The sequence below is a fragment of the Anabrus simplex genome, chromosome 1 (genome assembly GCF_040414725.1).
Source record: "Anabrus simplex isolate iqAnaSimp1 chromosome 1, ASM4041472v1, whole genome shotgun sequence".
NCBI lineage: Eukaryota > Metazoa > Arthropoda > Insecta > Orthoptera > Tettigoniidae > Anabrus > Anabrus simplex.
This window is the reverse complement of record NC_090265.1, coordinates 756,781,713-756,795,786: the sequence shown is the minus strand read 5'-3', so window position 1 is coordinate 756,795,786 and position 14,074 is coordinate 756,781,713. Positions and strand designations below refer to the sequence as shown.

The 14,074-nt window shown below is 37.8% G+C and overlaps 1 protein-coding gene across 1 annotated transcript in view; it reads left to right on the top strand.

Annotated features, from left to right (window-relative positions):
- The window catches only part of LOC136857500 (RNA-binding protein NOB1), a 382,114-nt gene extending 369,146 nt beyond the window's left edge, over positions 1 to 12,968 (top strand). The window contains exon 7 of the mRNA XM_067136203.2: positions 12,705 to 12,968. Within this exon, the coding sequence (XP_066992304.2) occupies positions 12,705 to 12,754 (50 nt within the window). The 3' untranslated portion in view covers positions 12,755 to 12,968. The remainder of the gene's footprint in view (positions 1 to 12,704) is intronic.
- Positions 12,969 to 14,074: the final 1,106 nt, after the last annotated feature.

The following is a 14,074-nucleotide window of genomic DNA, read 5'->3' as shown; positions in this document are numbered from 1 at the left end:
ACTTGAAGGTTTATTACGCTAAGGTCCAGCGTAATTACAACCACGGGCGAAGACCGCACGATCTCTCTGTGGGTGACCAGGTATTTATTAGAACACATTACGTCAGTAGTGCTGCGGACCATGTTATCAGTAAGTTGGCCCCCAGATTTCGAGGTCCCTGCACCATCTTAAAGTTCCTTACCCCGGTGACATTGGTGAGCGATCCCGAAAGGAACAGGATCAGCAGAGTACATCTATCCCAGATCAAGGTACCTTAAGTCTGGTAGGGAAGGGTAAATACCATTGTTGGTGACCTTGTAGATTTAGTTGTATGTTATTTGTAAGAATTTAGTTATAAAATATGTTTATTGTAAGGTTATTTATAAGGTTTCAGTTATAAGATAATAATAAGTTTTATTGTAAGTTAGTTGTAAGTAATTGTATAAGTGAATACTTTAGGCATCCTCTAGTGTAATCGATTTAGTATTATAAGTTAGATAAGTTTTAGTTTAGGATCACTACTTGGAATTTTCTTCCTTTTACGGTCAGGTTTAGGGCACCCTCCTGTAGTTTCTTTTCACCCCCACCATAATCTTGTCACGTGAATTGTAGATAGCAGTGCTTACCCCGGGGCTAGTGCCCTAATATCCCTGGTGTGCGAGGGAGAGTCCCTACTGCATACTTATTAAGCCACCCATCGGGTGACTCTACGCGAGATCTTGAGCCCAGCAGCATACTTTTACCTCAAAGTATTCCCCTGTCTGCTGCGGTTTGTGTGTGTTACAGTGGCTGCAGTGACCAGCTTCTTCGGACAGCAACCTGAAGTGCCAAATTGGGAGGCACACTCTGTGCCTTGGACGTCACCATCCGGCACCACTATCCTGCGGGGAACGTCCTATTGGTGGCAGGTGGACTGGACGGTGTCTCACCCCGGCTTATTTGGTGCAAGAGATCACTGTACTGCATCTCACTTAGGTGTCGGGTTTGGACTGACATTGAATGGAGGCTGGCGGCAAAACGGCCGTGTCGGCAGCCGCATCATCAGCAAGAACCTGTGGCCTAGCTGTGCTGTGACTGTTGTGGGAAAGTAGTACAGAAGTGTTAGCAACAAGTGAGAAGTTTTGCGTATTTCTCACATTCGAAGAAAGTATGGTGTACATGATTTGGTAGACAGACTACAAATTGTCTAATCATCTGTGAAAGAAGGCATTTTGAAGTGCAATGTGTCAATCCATGTGGGTTTTGTGATATTTATTCAAGAGGTGGATCTATATTATTTTTGAAAATTATGTGACAGTTTCTGTTGTTGGTTATGAAAAAATTAACTTCAAGAAATTAGGTGTCTTAAAGTAATGTACCTTTACTATCGGTACTGTGTGAAAACGTTCTATCGCTTGCTCCCCAGTGAGGTTATATTATTGGTCGAGCTGGGCTCGACTTTCGGGGGGAGGAAGATGTTACAAGTGAACTATGTAGCATGAGTGGAGACTTTATTGGCGAAGTACTATATAATGTTTTATTTATCATGACTTAACCTGTACTGTTATTTGTAGAGCATAAGATAATTTAATGACCTAACCTGTACTGTATAATGTTGTAACATAGGCATTTGTAAATAGTAGAATTCTGTCTATAGTTCCTGGAAAGATCCAGAAAGTTACATAACTTTTGTACAGGGTGTGTTACTTTGTTGGTATGTGTTCTAGAAAGTGTGTTCTGTCTATTCTGGAAAAATACGACTTTCGCGATCATGCGTATTCTAGAATATTAGTCAAAGTTCTCGATCGAAAGTAAGATTGTGATTGGTGAGTCTAGGTGGCGATAGGGGACACGTGCACGCTGATTGGTTGCCTCCAAGGCCAGTAATTCCTATATATAGTGAGCGAGGCAGTGTTCGAATTAATTCTGTATCCTGAATTCTGTCGGTCTCGGTTTATCTGACTGCGAGCAGCCTATCTGGTTGACGTCCCCCGGCTTCCAGGATGGCACACTCCTCGGGTAAGCACTCTTGAATTCCGTTCCTGCTAAAATTTCCGTAATGTTCCGATTTGCTTTTCATACAGGAGTCTGCCCTAACCTCGCCTAGATTCACCAAATTAGTTACTTATGCCGCCTTAGTTTTTCAACTGGACTTACCTGTTCGTTTCCGAGGCATTCCCATTTCTTGTTTCACTAAAATATGTAGAATGTAGTTTAATATTATTTCCCTTGGGGTTTGCCTCTGATAGTTCTGTATCACTTTAGGCACGCTAGATTTTGGATTACCTGTAAATTGCATTGTACTACTGCATTGATAACTGGATGTATAGTTGATTTGAAATTTGAATTCACACTGCTACGAATAACCTATGTATACCACTGAACTTATAGCTCATAACTTGAAATGTATTTGTAAAATTATCTTGTAAATAATATTTTTAAAAACTAAGGATCACGGTGATTCATTTCTGAATCCGCTATCTAAGCCATGTCCATGCCTTTGGTAGGTTCCCAGCCTTTTCATCTTGCCGGTTTGTTGTTCACTAGTTCACTACTGATATTTCGTACATGTTTTGTTGGAGATTCGAGTAATGCCAGCTACTGTTTTTCCGAGTGTGTAGTGTTTTATTATATTGTATAGTTTGCCATTCCCTTCCCCTTTAAACTCTGTTTGTGCATTGTTTGGTGTTACCACTGTAGTAGAGGTAACTGACAAGTTTTAATTTGTGTTAAACTACCATTAATTTATGTCACATTTGTATATTATTCACATTTTAAAAAATATTATGTGGCATGTTAGTTTCAAGAGGTTATTACTGTGTAACATTAACGTCCATATTTCATACTATATATGGTTAAATAAGGTCCCGGACCTTGACCTTAAGGTTGAATATAGGCTGAAGATGCCCCAAAAAGGGTGAAACATGAACCTGATAAGTCTATAAATTCATGTAAATTTAATCCACATTAAACATGGCATGTATTGGATAGGTGGTTTTATTAAATTATTTTTAAGATATTTTTGCCTTCCTGAAATGTGTTGAAGTTAAGTCCACACTTGAGATGATGGAGTATGTGACGTCATAGATGACACATATCTCTCCAACGAAGATTTTTACTTTGGCGAATAAGAACTCGCACCTTAGCACGGAGTTTTTTAAATGTTACCAAGTTGGCCACAGTAGGCTGCCTAAAATAACGTTATGCCCGTGACGGCGTTCTTTGATAGCTGCTGCAAATTTTTTGTTCCACCAATTAACAAGTTTTCGGCGAGGAGTCCAAAGGAGGGAATAGACTCCACAGCAGCAGCAAGAATAACTTGTGTTATGTAAGTTAATTCGCCAGCTACGATCCGCCTGGTTTCGTCGTTAAAGACAGCTAGTGATGTGAACTTTGGCCAATCAGCATGATTAAGAATCCATCGAAGAGGAGCCGCAACGGATTTTTGTTTCAACAAAGTAAGAATAATGGGAAAATGTTCACTTTCACAGAGATCATCGTGTGTATTCCACCGAAACAGCAGAACCAACGTTTGGCTGAATAGACTTACGTCTATGCGAGAGTATGTGCCGTAACGTATACTGAAATGAGTTTGTTCACCTGTGTACAAAATACATAAATCCAGCTCTGTTACTAATATTTCCAACTCCCTTCCCCTGGGGTAGGGCGTTTCAGAGCCCCATATGGGGTGATGGGCGTTAAACATACATACATACATACATACATACATACATACATACATACATACATACATACTTTACCAGTAGTCTGTGTTTTTTAAAGTTGGCATGAAATATCTCTCAGGGCAATACTGGGTAATTTACAGCTAGGGCTTGGTACAGGAGGAAGGGTCCTATCTACAAGAAACTTTAAAATATATTGAAGAATAGAGTTTTCCAGAAAAATGCATGTTTGTCGAACACATCACCTTACTGTAGATATTTGCTGTCTTCAGTGTCGCCTATCGGATGAACCGTGCTCCCAGGTCACCATGCTGAACTGGACTGGAACTCATTCCGCAGGCTGCTCACGTTACAATGAGATGATGCTGGAACACCCAGGTCAGCTCGACATGGGATTGAGCTCGAATCTTGGACGTTCTGGACGGACTCCGATGTACTCCGACGATGTTGCGGGGTATTCACTCGTCATTTAACTCACACAAGTGTCCACAATTGCACAGTCCCTCGACACATCTGTTTAACAGCACTGTTAAATTTAATTTTGTCGTGATATGCAGTCGAATTCTCTTAATACCTTGCAGACAGAATTTATAAGTCCATTAAAGATGAAGATGCGGATAGCATTGAGTTTGGAAGGAAATAAAGCACAGTTCATGAATAGAAATAATGCAATTGAAATTGTTCAAGCACTAGGCACAGTTCGTGGTGACTTTCCACTAGATAAGATCGCACTTGACATTTAAAGAAATGTATGACTTCTAGAGTTTATCGAGGGCATTGCTGTCAGTCATGCACTAATAATAAACACTTTGATGTAAAAATAAGGTTGGAAATTATTGAGCACAGTTCATGGTTATACTCCACAGAAAGATGGGCGCACTTGACATAAAATAAAATATGCGACTGTTCAAGAGTTTATCAAAAGACACTGCCGTCAGTAACGTACAAATAATTAACACTTTGAAGAAGAAATACTACACAGTTCAGAAGGTAGTTCTGTTTGAATCAAATAACATTCAGTTCAATTTATAAATTGAAAAATATGAAAGTTGGCAAGTACCGCTGTACATTAACATTGTTTGAATTCAGAATGAACCACTTGTGTCGAAGCACACGAGTACACCCTTTACTATAGGTAATCACTGGTATTAACATCAGTGGGAAAGTTTGAACACTTTCATAAACACTCTTATTTAATTATGAAATTATGCTGACTGAGATTTTTTTTAAGAATTTCACAGTTCATAGTATATCGCAGTAGTGTTACATTGAAATTAATAATATTTGTTCAGAGGAAGTTCCACAATGACAACGTGGTAATAAATTAAATTCCACATTCACGAAAGTACGTCACATCAAGAAGTTTCTACATGTGCACGGATTATAAGTTCAACTCGACTGTTAGCACCTAAGTCCAGTACACGACTTGTCACAATTAGAGTTCCAACACGCGCACAGATTCAAAATTCAACTTGACTGATATGATCCAAGTCCACTATAAAGATTTTGTATAATTTGAACTTCAACACACGCACATATTCAAAGTTCAACTCGACTGATAGACTCAGTATCCATTATGGAGATATCCGTGGATCAGAAAGAGGTGAAAGAAGGTGCTGGGTGGAATGGGTCTAACTACTATATCAAAAATTGAATTAAAACTTTTAATGAAGGTTATATTTCTTTTAGAATCTCAAACTTAACGAACTTTTCACTTGGTGAAATAATAAAGTGACAGGTACAAATAGCAATCTTGAAACAATAATTGGAAAACCCAAGATTTGGGAATTTTACAGATTTGGAGCTTCAAGCCCTTAGTTTACAAATTCTGAGATACTGGATCCAGTTTACAAAATTTTGCAAAATCTCAATGTTTAGACAAGAATCAGAATCTTCCAATTTAAGAGCACTTTACTCGAACAACTTTACAGCCTTTCAGAGGTGCACCTCAATATGCAGTTGAATTTAGAAAACACAGAAAAGACCTTACAGCTCGCTTAGGACAAACTTACACAACCCCTTACAATCTCTGGCCTCTCTAGGCACAATTTACAATTGCAAACGTTAGTACACAGGGGTATCTAGTACCCAACCTACTGGGCCTTCGTGGAAAAATAATAACAGGTTAAATTAACGGCCCGAACACAAAATGAATGATGAAGAATAACATCCTGATGGGGCTCTCGGCCCAGTGATACAGGGGCTAATCCCAATCTACTGAGGTGACTAGAATGAAGGATAATGAAACGATTTACAGAAAAGAGAAACAGTTACAAAATCGTAGTCACCTCAAACCAAGGTGAAGGGGAACTTGAAAGGGTAATGCACTCTCAATCCCCGATTAACAGTTTTAAGAATTTATGACATTTTACATTAGCCAAAAGAAGGTTTACATTTTAGAAAACAGGTTACATAGTTAGAAATTAGGTCCTTCCTCTCGTGTAAGTCTGCGGAGATAGCTACAGAAAAATAAGTCTGGTGAACATTACCTTGGCTGCTGGTCGGCCTTGCGAGGACCTTGTCTTAACACACACACACACACACACACACTCTCTCTCTCTCTCTCTCTCTCTCTCTCTCTCTCTCTCTCTCTCAGAAATACAGCAATCAAGAGACAAGGTAGCCAGAAAAGCCGCAGTCTATATATGCGAGGGGACAGTTCTAGAGGGTTCTGAACTAATCCGGGCACACCCTCTCAATTTTATTGGCAATTTCAAAAGTTACACCCAAAAAGCAACAAGAAGCCTGTGATAGGCTGAAAAATAATTACAGAAAATTCTTATTGGCCAGATTCAAAACTGGTGGAATGAAAAAGAAGTGTTGCCAACCCAAAAATAAATAAATATTGATACAGTTATGAAAACCTAGAAACACAAAACTTATGTAAATTACATGTTCTTCCACCTTGCACCAGAGTTCATGACCAGAGTTTTTTGTAATGACATCTATGGAGGAAAGTTTAAACTTCTTGAAGTACAACAAAACAAAATAAATCCAATCAGTTTAAGAAACTTAGAAATGACATAAACTTCTCAATTATTCAGTAGTGACATCTTCTGATTAATGTCCCAACTTTATGTAGTAGCAGTTTCACGTTTTGTTGGATGTATGTATGTTCAGTCCGTCAGCGATGCCGCTGGTGGGATCCTCAACAGCTCTGCCATCAGCTGTCAGATGACCTAGGCATCACTGAAGAGGCATATTAGGGAAATGAGGAGTAAGGTAGTTTCCTGTTGCTTTCCTCACCGAGCCAGAGTTGCTATTACCAAATACAGTAGAGACAATAAACGACACTTACGGATTTCGCCTTGCTAAAATGGGAGACAATTCGACGGTGGCGCTCCTAGTGACTTGACCTGAACAAATCGCGCTAACGTAATCTACAATCTTCATTTCCGTATTGACGAATTACACAATTAAAAATAGGAAAGAATTTCCACCAATCAATACTTGTTTTTTATTGCTTATATTAAGCTACAGGACCGGTTTCGACCCCATATACAAGGTCATCTTCAGCTGAACCATGAATACATATTTATATGATGAAGCTTTGATTAAATTGCATTGTCAAAGGAATGCCATATGATGATGTGCATTAGTCACATACAAATGGGGCATGTCTTATCGTGAATTGGCATATATGTCAGTATGTACAAAATTACGACTGTATGTCTAAAATATTATGTTGAGGTCCTAAAATTAGTGTATAAAACATATCTTCACTTAAACTAATATATATATGTACAGGATAAAATACAATATATAAAAAACATTTCGTGCACATGAACATTCGTATCTTGCTTGTTGGTCAATTCATCAACTCTCGTATTAAGTCCCATTTACATTTGTACACTCAGCTGCTGTTCTTGGAGTTTAAAAGATATGGTTGTAAAATTGCATGAGTAAAAGATTAGTCTTCATGTGGGATAAAACATTTTCCAATTTTTAAAAAAGTTGCCAGATGTATGGATAAAATTCGGCTAAAATATGTTCAGCTCTGCTATGTATGTTGCCTTATGTTATAATCAAATCTTGTTGTCCTGTGGCGTTCGTAAAATTGGGTTCAAAGTAATGGTTCCTTTCCCATTTGTAGCTTTGCAATGGTGTTATGTTTATCTGTGGAAGATAAGATTGAGCTATGAGAGATATTATGTTGGAGGAATGTCTAAAGGTTATGTGTGTAAATTTGAATATGTACTTACTATTGTTGGTGTAGCCGAGTTGCGTTTGACGTGCGAGCTTGTAGTGTACTACTTCGTGTTGTTCTTGGGCTCATACTAGCTGCTGTGAGGGGAAGGGAAGGAGGGGTAGGGAGAGTTGTTGTTGTGGGTGTAGGGGTGGAGCTGGGTGTGTTGTTTGATGTTTTTCTGTTACGTGTCGCGTTCTGTTTGTCAATTAACTTAAGGTAAGAGTTTTTTTAGAGCGGGGATAACTGTATTGAAGATGATGTTAGTTTTTTCTGTGATTTCATTTATGTTGTAATTTGGATTGGTGTACTGATCTAGAGTAATGTAAAATTCTTCTGTTATGTTGAGCCTTTGGGGTTTATGTTTAGGATTTGCATATCGTTATCGATGTTTGTAAAACTGTGTTTATAGTCTGCGACATGTTGTCCTATTGAGGAAAAATGATTGTGTTTTACCGCATGTATGTGTTCGTTATATCGGGTTAGGAAGTTTCTACCGGTGCGTCCGACATAGCTTGTCTCGCAGTTATTACATTTGATACGGTATACCCTTGAGTGGTTGTCTTTGTTGTTGCTATTGATTGTTCTGACGTTGTGTATGATGTTGGTACTATTGTGTGTAGTTCTGAAAGCTATTCTTAGGTTATGTTTTTTAAAAATCTTGGTTATGGGGTATATGTGTGCATTATTGAAGGTGAATAGTGCGTAATCTTTCTTGGATTCGTCTACTTTTGTTAGTTTGGTTTTGGGTTGGGATTTTATTTTGTGAATGATTTTGTTAACCATTTCTTTCTTGTATCCATTGTTCTTAGCTATGTCATGAATTAGTTGTAATTCTTTGTTTAGATCTTCTTTTGTTAACGGTAGATTGAATGCTCTGTGTATCATGCTATAGTAGGCTGCTCTTTTGTGTGTATTGGGGTGAACGGAATCCATTTTAATTGTATTTGAGGTTTCTGTATATTCTGTAAGAAAGGTGACCATCATGTCTAGTTGTCGTTATGTCTAGGTAGTTCAGATTGCGATTGTTTTCGGTTTCCATGGTAAATTTTATATGGGAATCTATTGTGTTGAGTTTATCTAATATATCGGTTTCATTTGTGAACCTATTATCGATGATGACAAAAATGTCATCAACAAATCTGCACCAAAGAAATATATTGTCTATTTTGTTGATGTATGTGTGCTCTAAATAGTCTATGTAAATTTCGGCGATTATACCAGAAGCGGGAGATCCCATCGGTAAACCCTGTTGCTGATAGATAGTATCATGAAATTTAAAGTAGTTGTTACTAATGGCAAAATTAAGTAATTTAATGAACTCTTCTATTTCTAAAGTGCTTAGATTGCTGTGGCTTTTTAGGTTAGATTCAATGATTTCTATTGTTTGTTTTGTGGGAATGTTCGGGTACATGTTTATTATGTCAAATGATGCGAGATTATGATATGGTTCAATTTTTAATCCTTTTGTTTTATTACAAAAATCTATTGAGTTCCGTACTGTTTTTTAGCTAAGAATACGTAGTGCTTTTTGAGAAACCTTTGAATAAATTGCGAGAGTTTATAGGTTGGGCTTGCTCTGTAGTTAATAATAGGTCTTATTGCGTATTTATTAGATCAACGCAGCTGCATTGTCTACGGAAACCAGTTTGTTCTTTACGAAGATGCTGCTCAATTGAGTCCTTTAGTCTGTTCAGAATTATTCTAGAGAGAATTTTATTTGGTATGCTCAGTAGTGTTTTTCCTCTCCAATTCTTACACACTGTGGTGTCACCTCTTTTGGGGAGTTTCACGATCAAACCCTCTTTCCAATCACCTGGAATTTTCTCTTCTTTCAATATTTTCCCCAGTAATGGTAGCAGCAAATTAATGGTGGCCTCTTCATCCACTTATAGTATTTCTGGATCTATATTATCTCTACCTGCTGTTTTACCATTCTTTAATAGTTTCATTGCTAACCTAACTTCATGCCTTGTTGGGGGATCTAACTTTATTCTTGAGTCTTCACTAAGTAAGCCTTCATTTACTTCTTCTTGCATTTCCTGCTCATTTCCATCATCTTTGTTTAAAATTTCTGAAAAATACTCTTGCCATCTTCTCAATTGTTCTTCTTGTGATAACAGAATATTTCCTTGCTTATCCCTCACTGGTTTACTCTTCCTATAACCTCTTCTTGACAACTTCCTTGTAATAGTATAGAGTTGTTTCATATCACCCTTCTTCTCAGCTTCCTCTGCAATTTGTGCCTGCTGGTCAATCCATCTTCTTTTATCGCTTCTCACACTCCTTTTAACTATTTTGTCAATTTCCGAATATTTCTTTTGGGCTTCTGACTTCTGCTGTCTTGTTCTGCTTTGGTTTACTATAGCTTTTGCCTCTTTTCGTTTTTCAATTAAGTCCCATGTTTCTTCAGACATCCAGTCTTTCTGTTGATAGCTCCTATAGCCAATTACTTTTTCACACGTTTGTATATAAGTGTTCTTAACATTTTCCAAAGTTCTCTCCACACTTAACTCTTCCTCTGAGATTTGAAAGGACTTCAAACCGATTTTTCAACTCCTCTTCTTTTCACTGTTTAACCTTTGTATATTGAACCTCCTTTTTCTTGTTGCAAACTTGTTCGATGTAGCCTTTATTTTCAATTTAAACTCAGCTACTACTAGATGATGATCACTACCAACATCAGCTCCTCTTCTATTCCTCAGATCTGTCAATGATCTTCTAAATTTCTTGCTAATAGCTACATGGTCGATCTGATTTTCTATTTTGTGATCTGGCGATACCCATGTAACCTTATGACACCTTTTGTGAGGAAAGATTGTCCCTCCAATCATCATTTCCTGGCTGACACACAAATTTACAAATCTCTCTCCATTATCATTCATTTCATCTAATCCATGTTTCCCTATCACATGCTCTAGTCTCTCATTATTTGATCCAATCTTCGCATTCATATCACCCATATAGCAATATCTTTTTTATTTATATTCTTCATAGTTTAAGTCAACTGATGATAAAACTGATCCTTCATGTTGGTATCAGATACTTCTGTTGGTGCATAATAAACTACTATTGTTACATTTCGAATTTTACCTTGAAATCTAGCTGTTATCATTCTGTCTGAGATGGGACTCCATTCAATTAAACTGTTCTTGGATGTCCTATTTAGCAACATACCCAATTCATTTCTCCGTTCAGCATCCTCCCCAGACTGTCCAGAATAAATAAATGTATTCCCATTTTGCGCCATGATCTCTCCAAAATCGCACCACCTCACTTCACTTAAACCAAGAATTTCCAAGTCATAATTTTGCATCTCTTTCTCAGCATGGTTTAGTTTACCTTCTTTTGTCAAAGTTCTATAATCCCAACAACTAATTCTCATTTTCCGTTTTGGGCCAAAGTTTGTCATCGAGGTATCCATCTGGTTTCGTTTCACTTCAGTTTCTTTAATAAGTGGATTTAAGATGTCTGAGTTATTAAACCACAGCACCCGAGCTTGGTGGTGGGGCTGCCACTTGAGCCTCCAAGCGTGCCGTTTTCTGTAGGGGTTGTCTCCCTTAGCCTTTGAAGATCCCTCTTCACCACAAGGCAGTAATTTCTTTAACCCCGTCCGGCCTCGTCTGCCAGATTTTCCGTTCCAAAGGTCTCCTTCGCCGCATCTGCCATTGAGGACTTCACCAGAGCACCGTTAGCTGTCACTTTTCAGGGTTCCTGAAGGGCCTTCACAGCTACCGTAGCGGTCCTGGGGCACATGCAGTCCCCGCTGTACATCGCCCCTACAGGCAATCCCCTACTTCATGCTGTTGCCCACCTCCCATGTCGTGGACGAGGGGTTGGACTTATGTGAGGCAAATTGAAATTAGGGTTGAAGTATTGGCCAAGGTGAATAAAACAATTTTCAGTTGTGTTTGGAAGGGGGCCTTTGTTGATAATTTTAAGAATTGCCATGTCCTGTTCAATTTTGGTGAAATGATGTTTAGAGTCTTGTATGTATTGCAGAGAATCTGTTATATTTTATGGCACTGACATGTTCGGAGTATCTGATAGTAAAGTTACGTCCATTCTGTCCAATGCACGAAGAGCTACAGTTGTTGCATTTGAATCTGTATACTCCAGATTTAGAAAAAGCATTAGATTTATTTAATGAGTTAAAGTTGTGTAATATATCAAGATTTCTGTTATTGGTTCTAAAAGATATTTTCATGTTGTGTTTTTAAGAACGTTGGTGACTTTATAAGCAACTTGAGTGAAAGTTGGTTTTATCTTTTGCTAACGTGGTTTTGGGACGGTGTTTGAATTTGTTAATAATACGGTTTATGCTTTTTTTGCTATTTGCTTTACGTTGCACCGACACAGATACGTCTTATGGCGACAATGGGACAGGAATGGCCTAGGAATGGGAAGGAAGTGGCCGTGGCCTTAATAAAGGTACAGCATTTATCTGGTGTGAAAATGAGAAACCACGGAAAACTATCTTCAGGGCTGCCGACAGTGGGATTTGAACCCACTATCTCCCGGATGCGAGCTCACAGCTGCGCACTCCTAACCGCACGGCCAACTCGCCCGGTAATATGGTTTATGAAAGAGTTGTTAAGGCCATTAAATTTAACGATAGTATGGGTGGTGTTCAATTCATTATTTAAATCTGTTTTAAACATAGGACTGTTGAAGGAACGAAAAACTAGGCTGTTATGCAAGTTTACGTGCTTGTGGGTGTGCATAATCTTGCCGAATTGTGGTTGCTGTTTGGGTTGGTTTTCTGAAAATTCTGTAGGTTAAAGAAGAAGGATGTCTGGTAATAGTTAAGTCTAGAAAATTAAGACTTTTGTTAAGTTCAGATTCAAGGGTGAAATTAATTTTTTTGTTTTTTCCAGGAAATCAAGATATATTTCAGCTAGGATGCCTGAGGCTGGCGAGCTCATAGCTGAACCATTTGTTGGTAAATGGTGTTATCAAAGGTGAAAAATTATTGTTGGCGACCAATTTTAAGATGGACATAAAATCCTGAATTTCTAGTTTACTCAGATGACGGTATTTATTTAAGTTGTTATCAATTATGGGGAATAATTTGGAAATTGGAATGCTGGGATATATGTTTACGATATCAAATGAATGGAGAGAAAGATATGGTTGGATGCTGAAGTTCTTTAGTTTGTCAATTAATTCAGAAGTGTTTCTGGTAGATTTATTTGATAAAAATCTATAATTTTTAATACAATTTTTTGGGTGAATTTAGAAGTATTATATAAGGGACTACATCTGTAATCGGGCAGACTGGACATAACTTTAATATCATAAAACTACCATTCCGATCTCCCCTATAATCAATTATAGACCCAGTCCCTTCTAAAACTTCTAAAGTCATAGTGCAATTGGTGAAAGATTTATACATCACCTATTGTTTTCCTGTGCATTGTTCCTTATATTTTAAGTGATCGGCTGATGATGACCCGGAACAGTGGTCGAAACCGGTACGGCTTGTAATCAACTAGGAAGATAGAGTTTGAGGGATGTTCCACCATTCAACACATTGTAATTATTTATAAGAAGACTGGTTTCGATTCCCTTGGAGTCATCATCAGTTCTTGTTGAAAATAAAATCAAGGGGAATCTGATAACAATCATCATAATATAAAATGATATACCTAAAGGCGATTGCCTGAAAACCCATCAGTGGGTTGCAAAACATTACCTTGAAATGTAACGTACACATGGTAAGCAATACTTGGAACTTAAAAAGTTCTTATTTCTGGCTTAAACTGTCGTGTGTTCATGGAACATGGAACACTGGAAACATATGCTCTTGGGCTTGATAGTCTTATTTCTATCTGATTAAACTGGATGAAATATATATACATTGAAATGAAATATACAAAGACATAAACTAATTGACATTTAAAAAGTTCTTAGTTTTAGTTTTAAAATTGTCATGCGTTCGTGGAACACAGAATAGACTTGTTGGTCTTGTTTCAATCTATTGGAAACAAATGCACTATCGTAGTTGAGAATATACACATTGACTGAAAATGTAATGTACTTGGATATGAGTACAAACGCTGTCGTATGTTTGTATAACTCGGCATAGGCATATCAATCGGTCTTGCCGCAATCATCTGGAATATGTGAACCTTTTGAAACAAAACTTGATAACTATTATACTACACAATCACATGAAACGTTTGGTAATTTATGAAAGTTCTTGGATCTGGGCTAAAACACTGCACGTGTGTTTGAAGATGCTGAG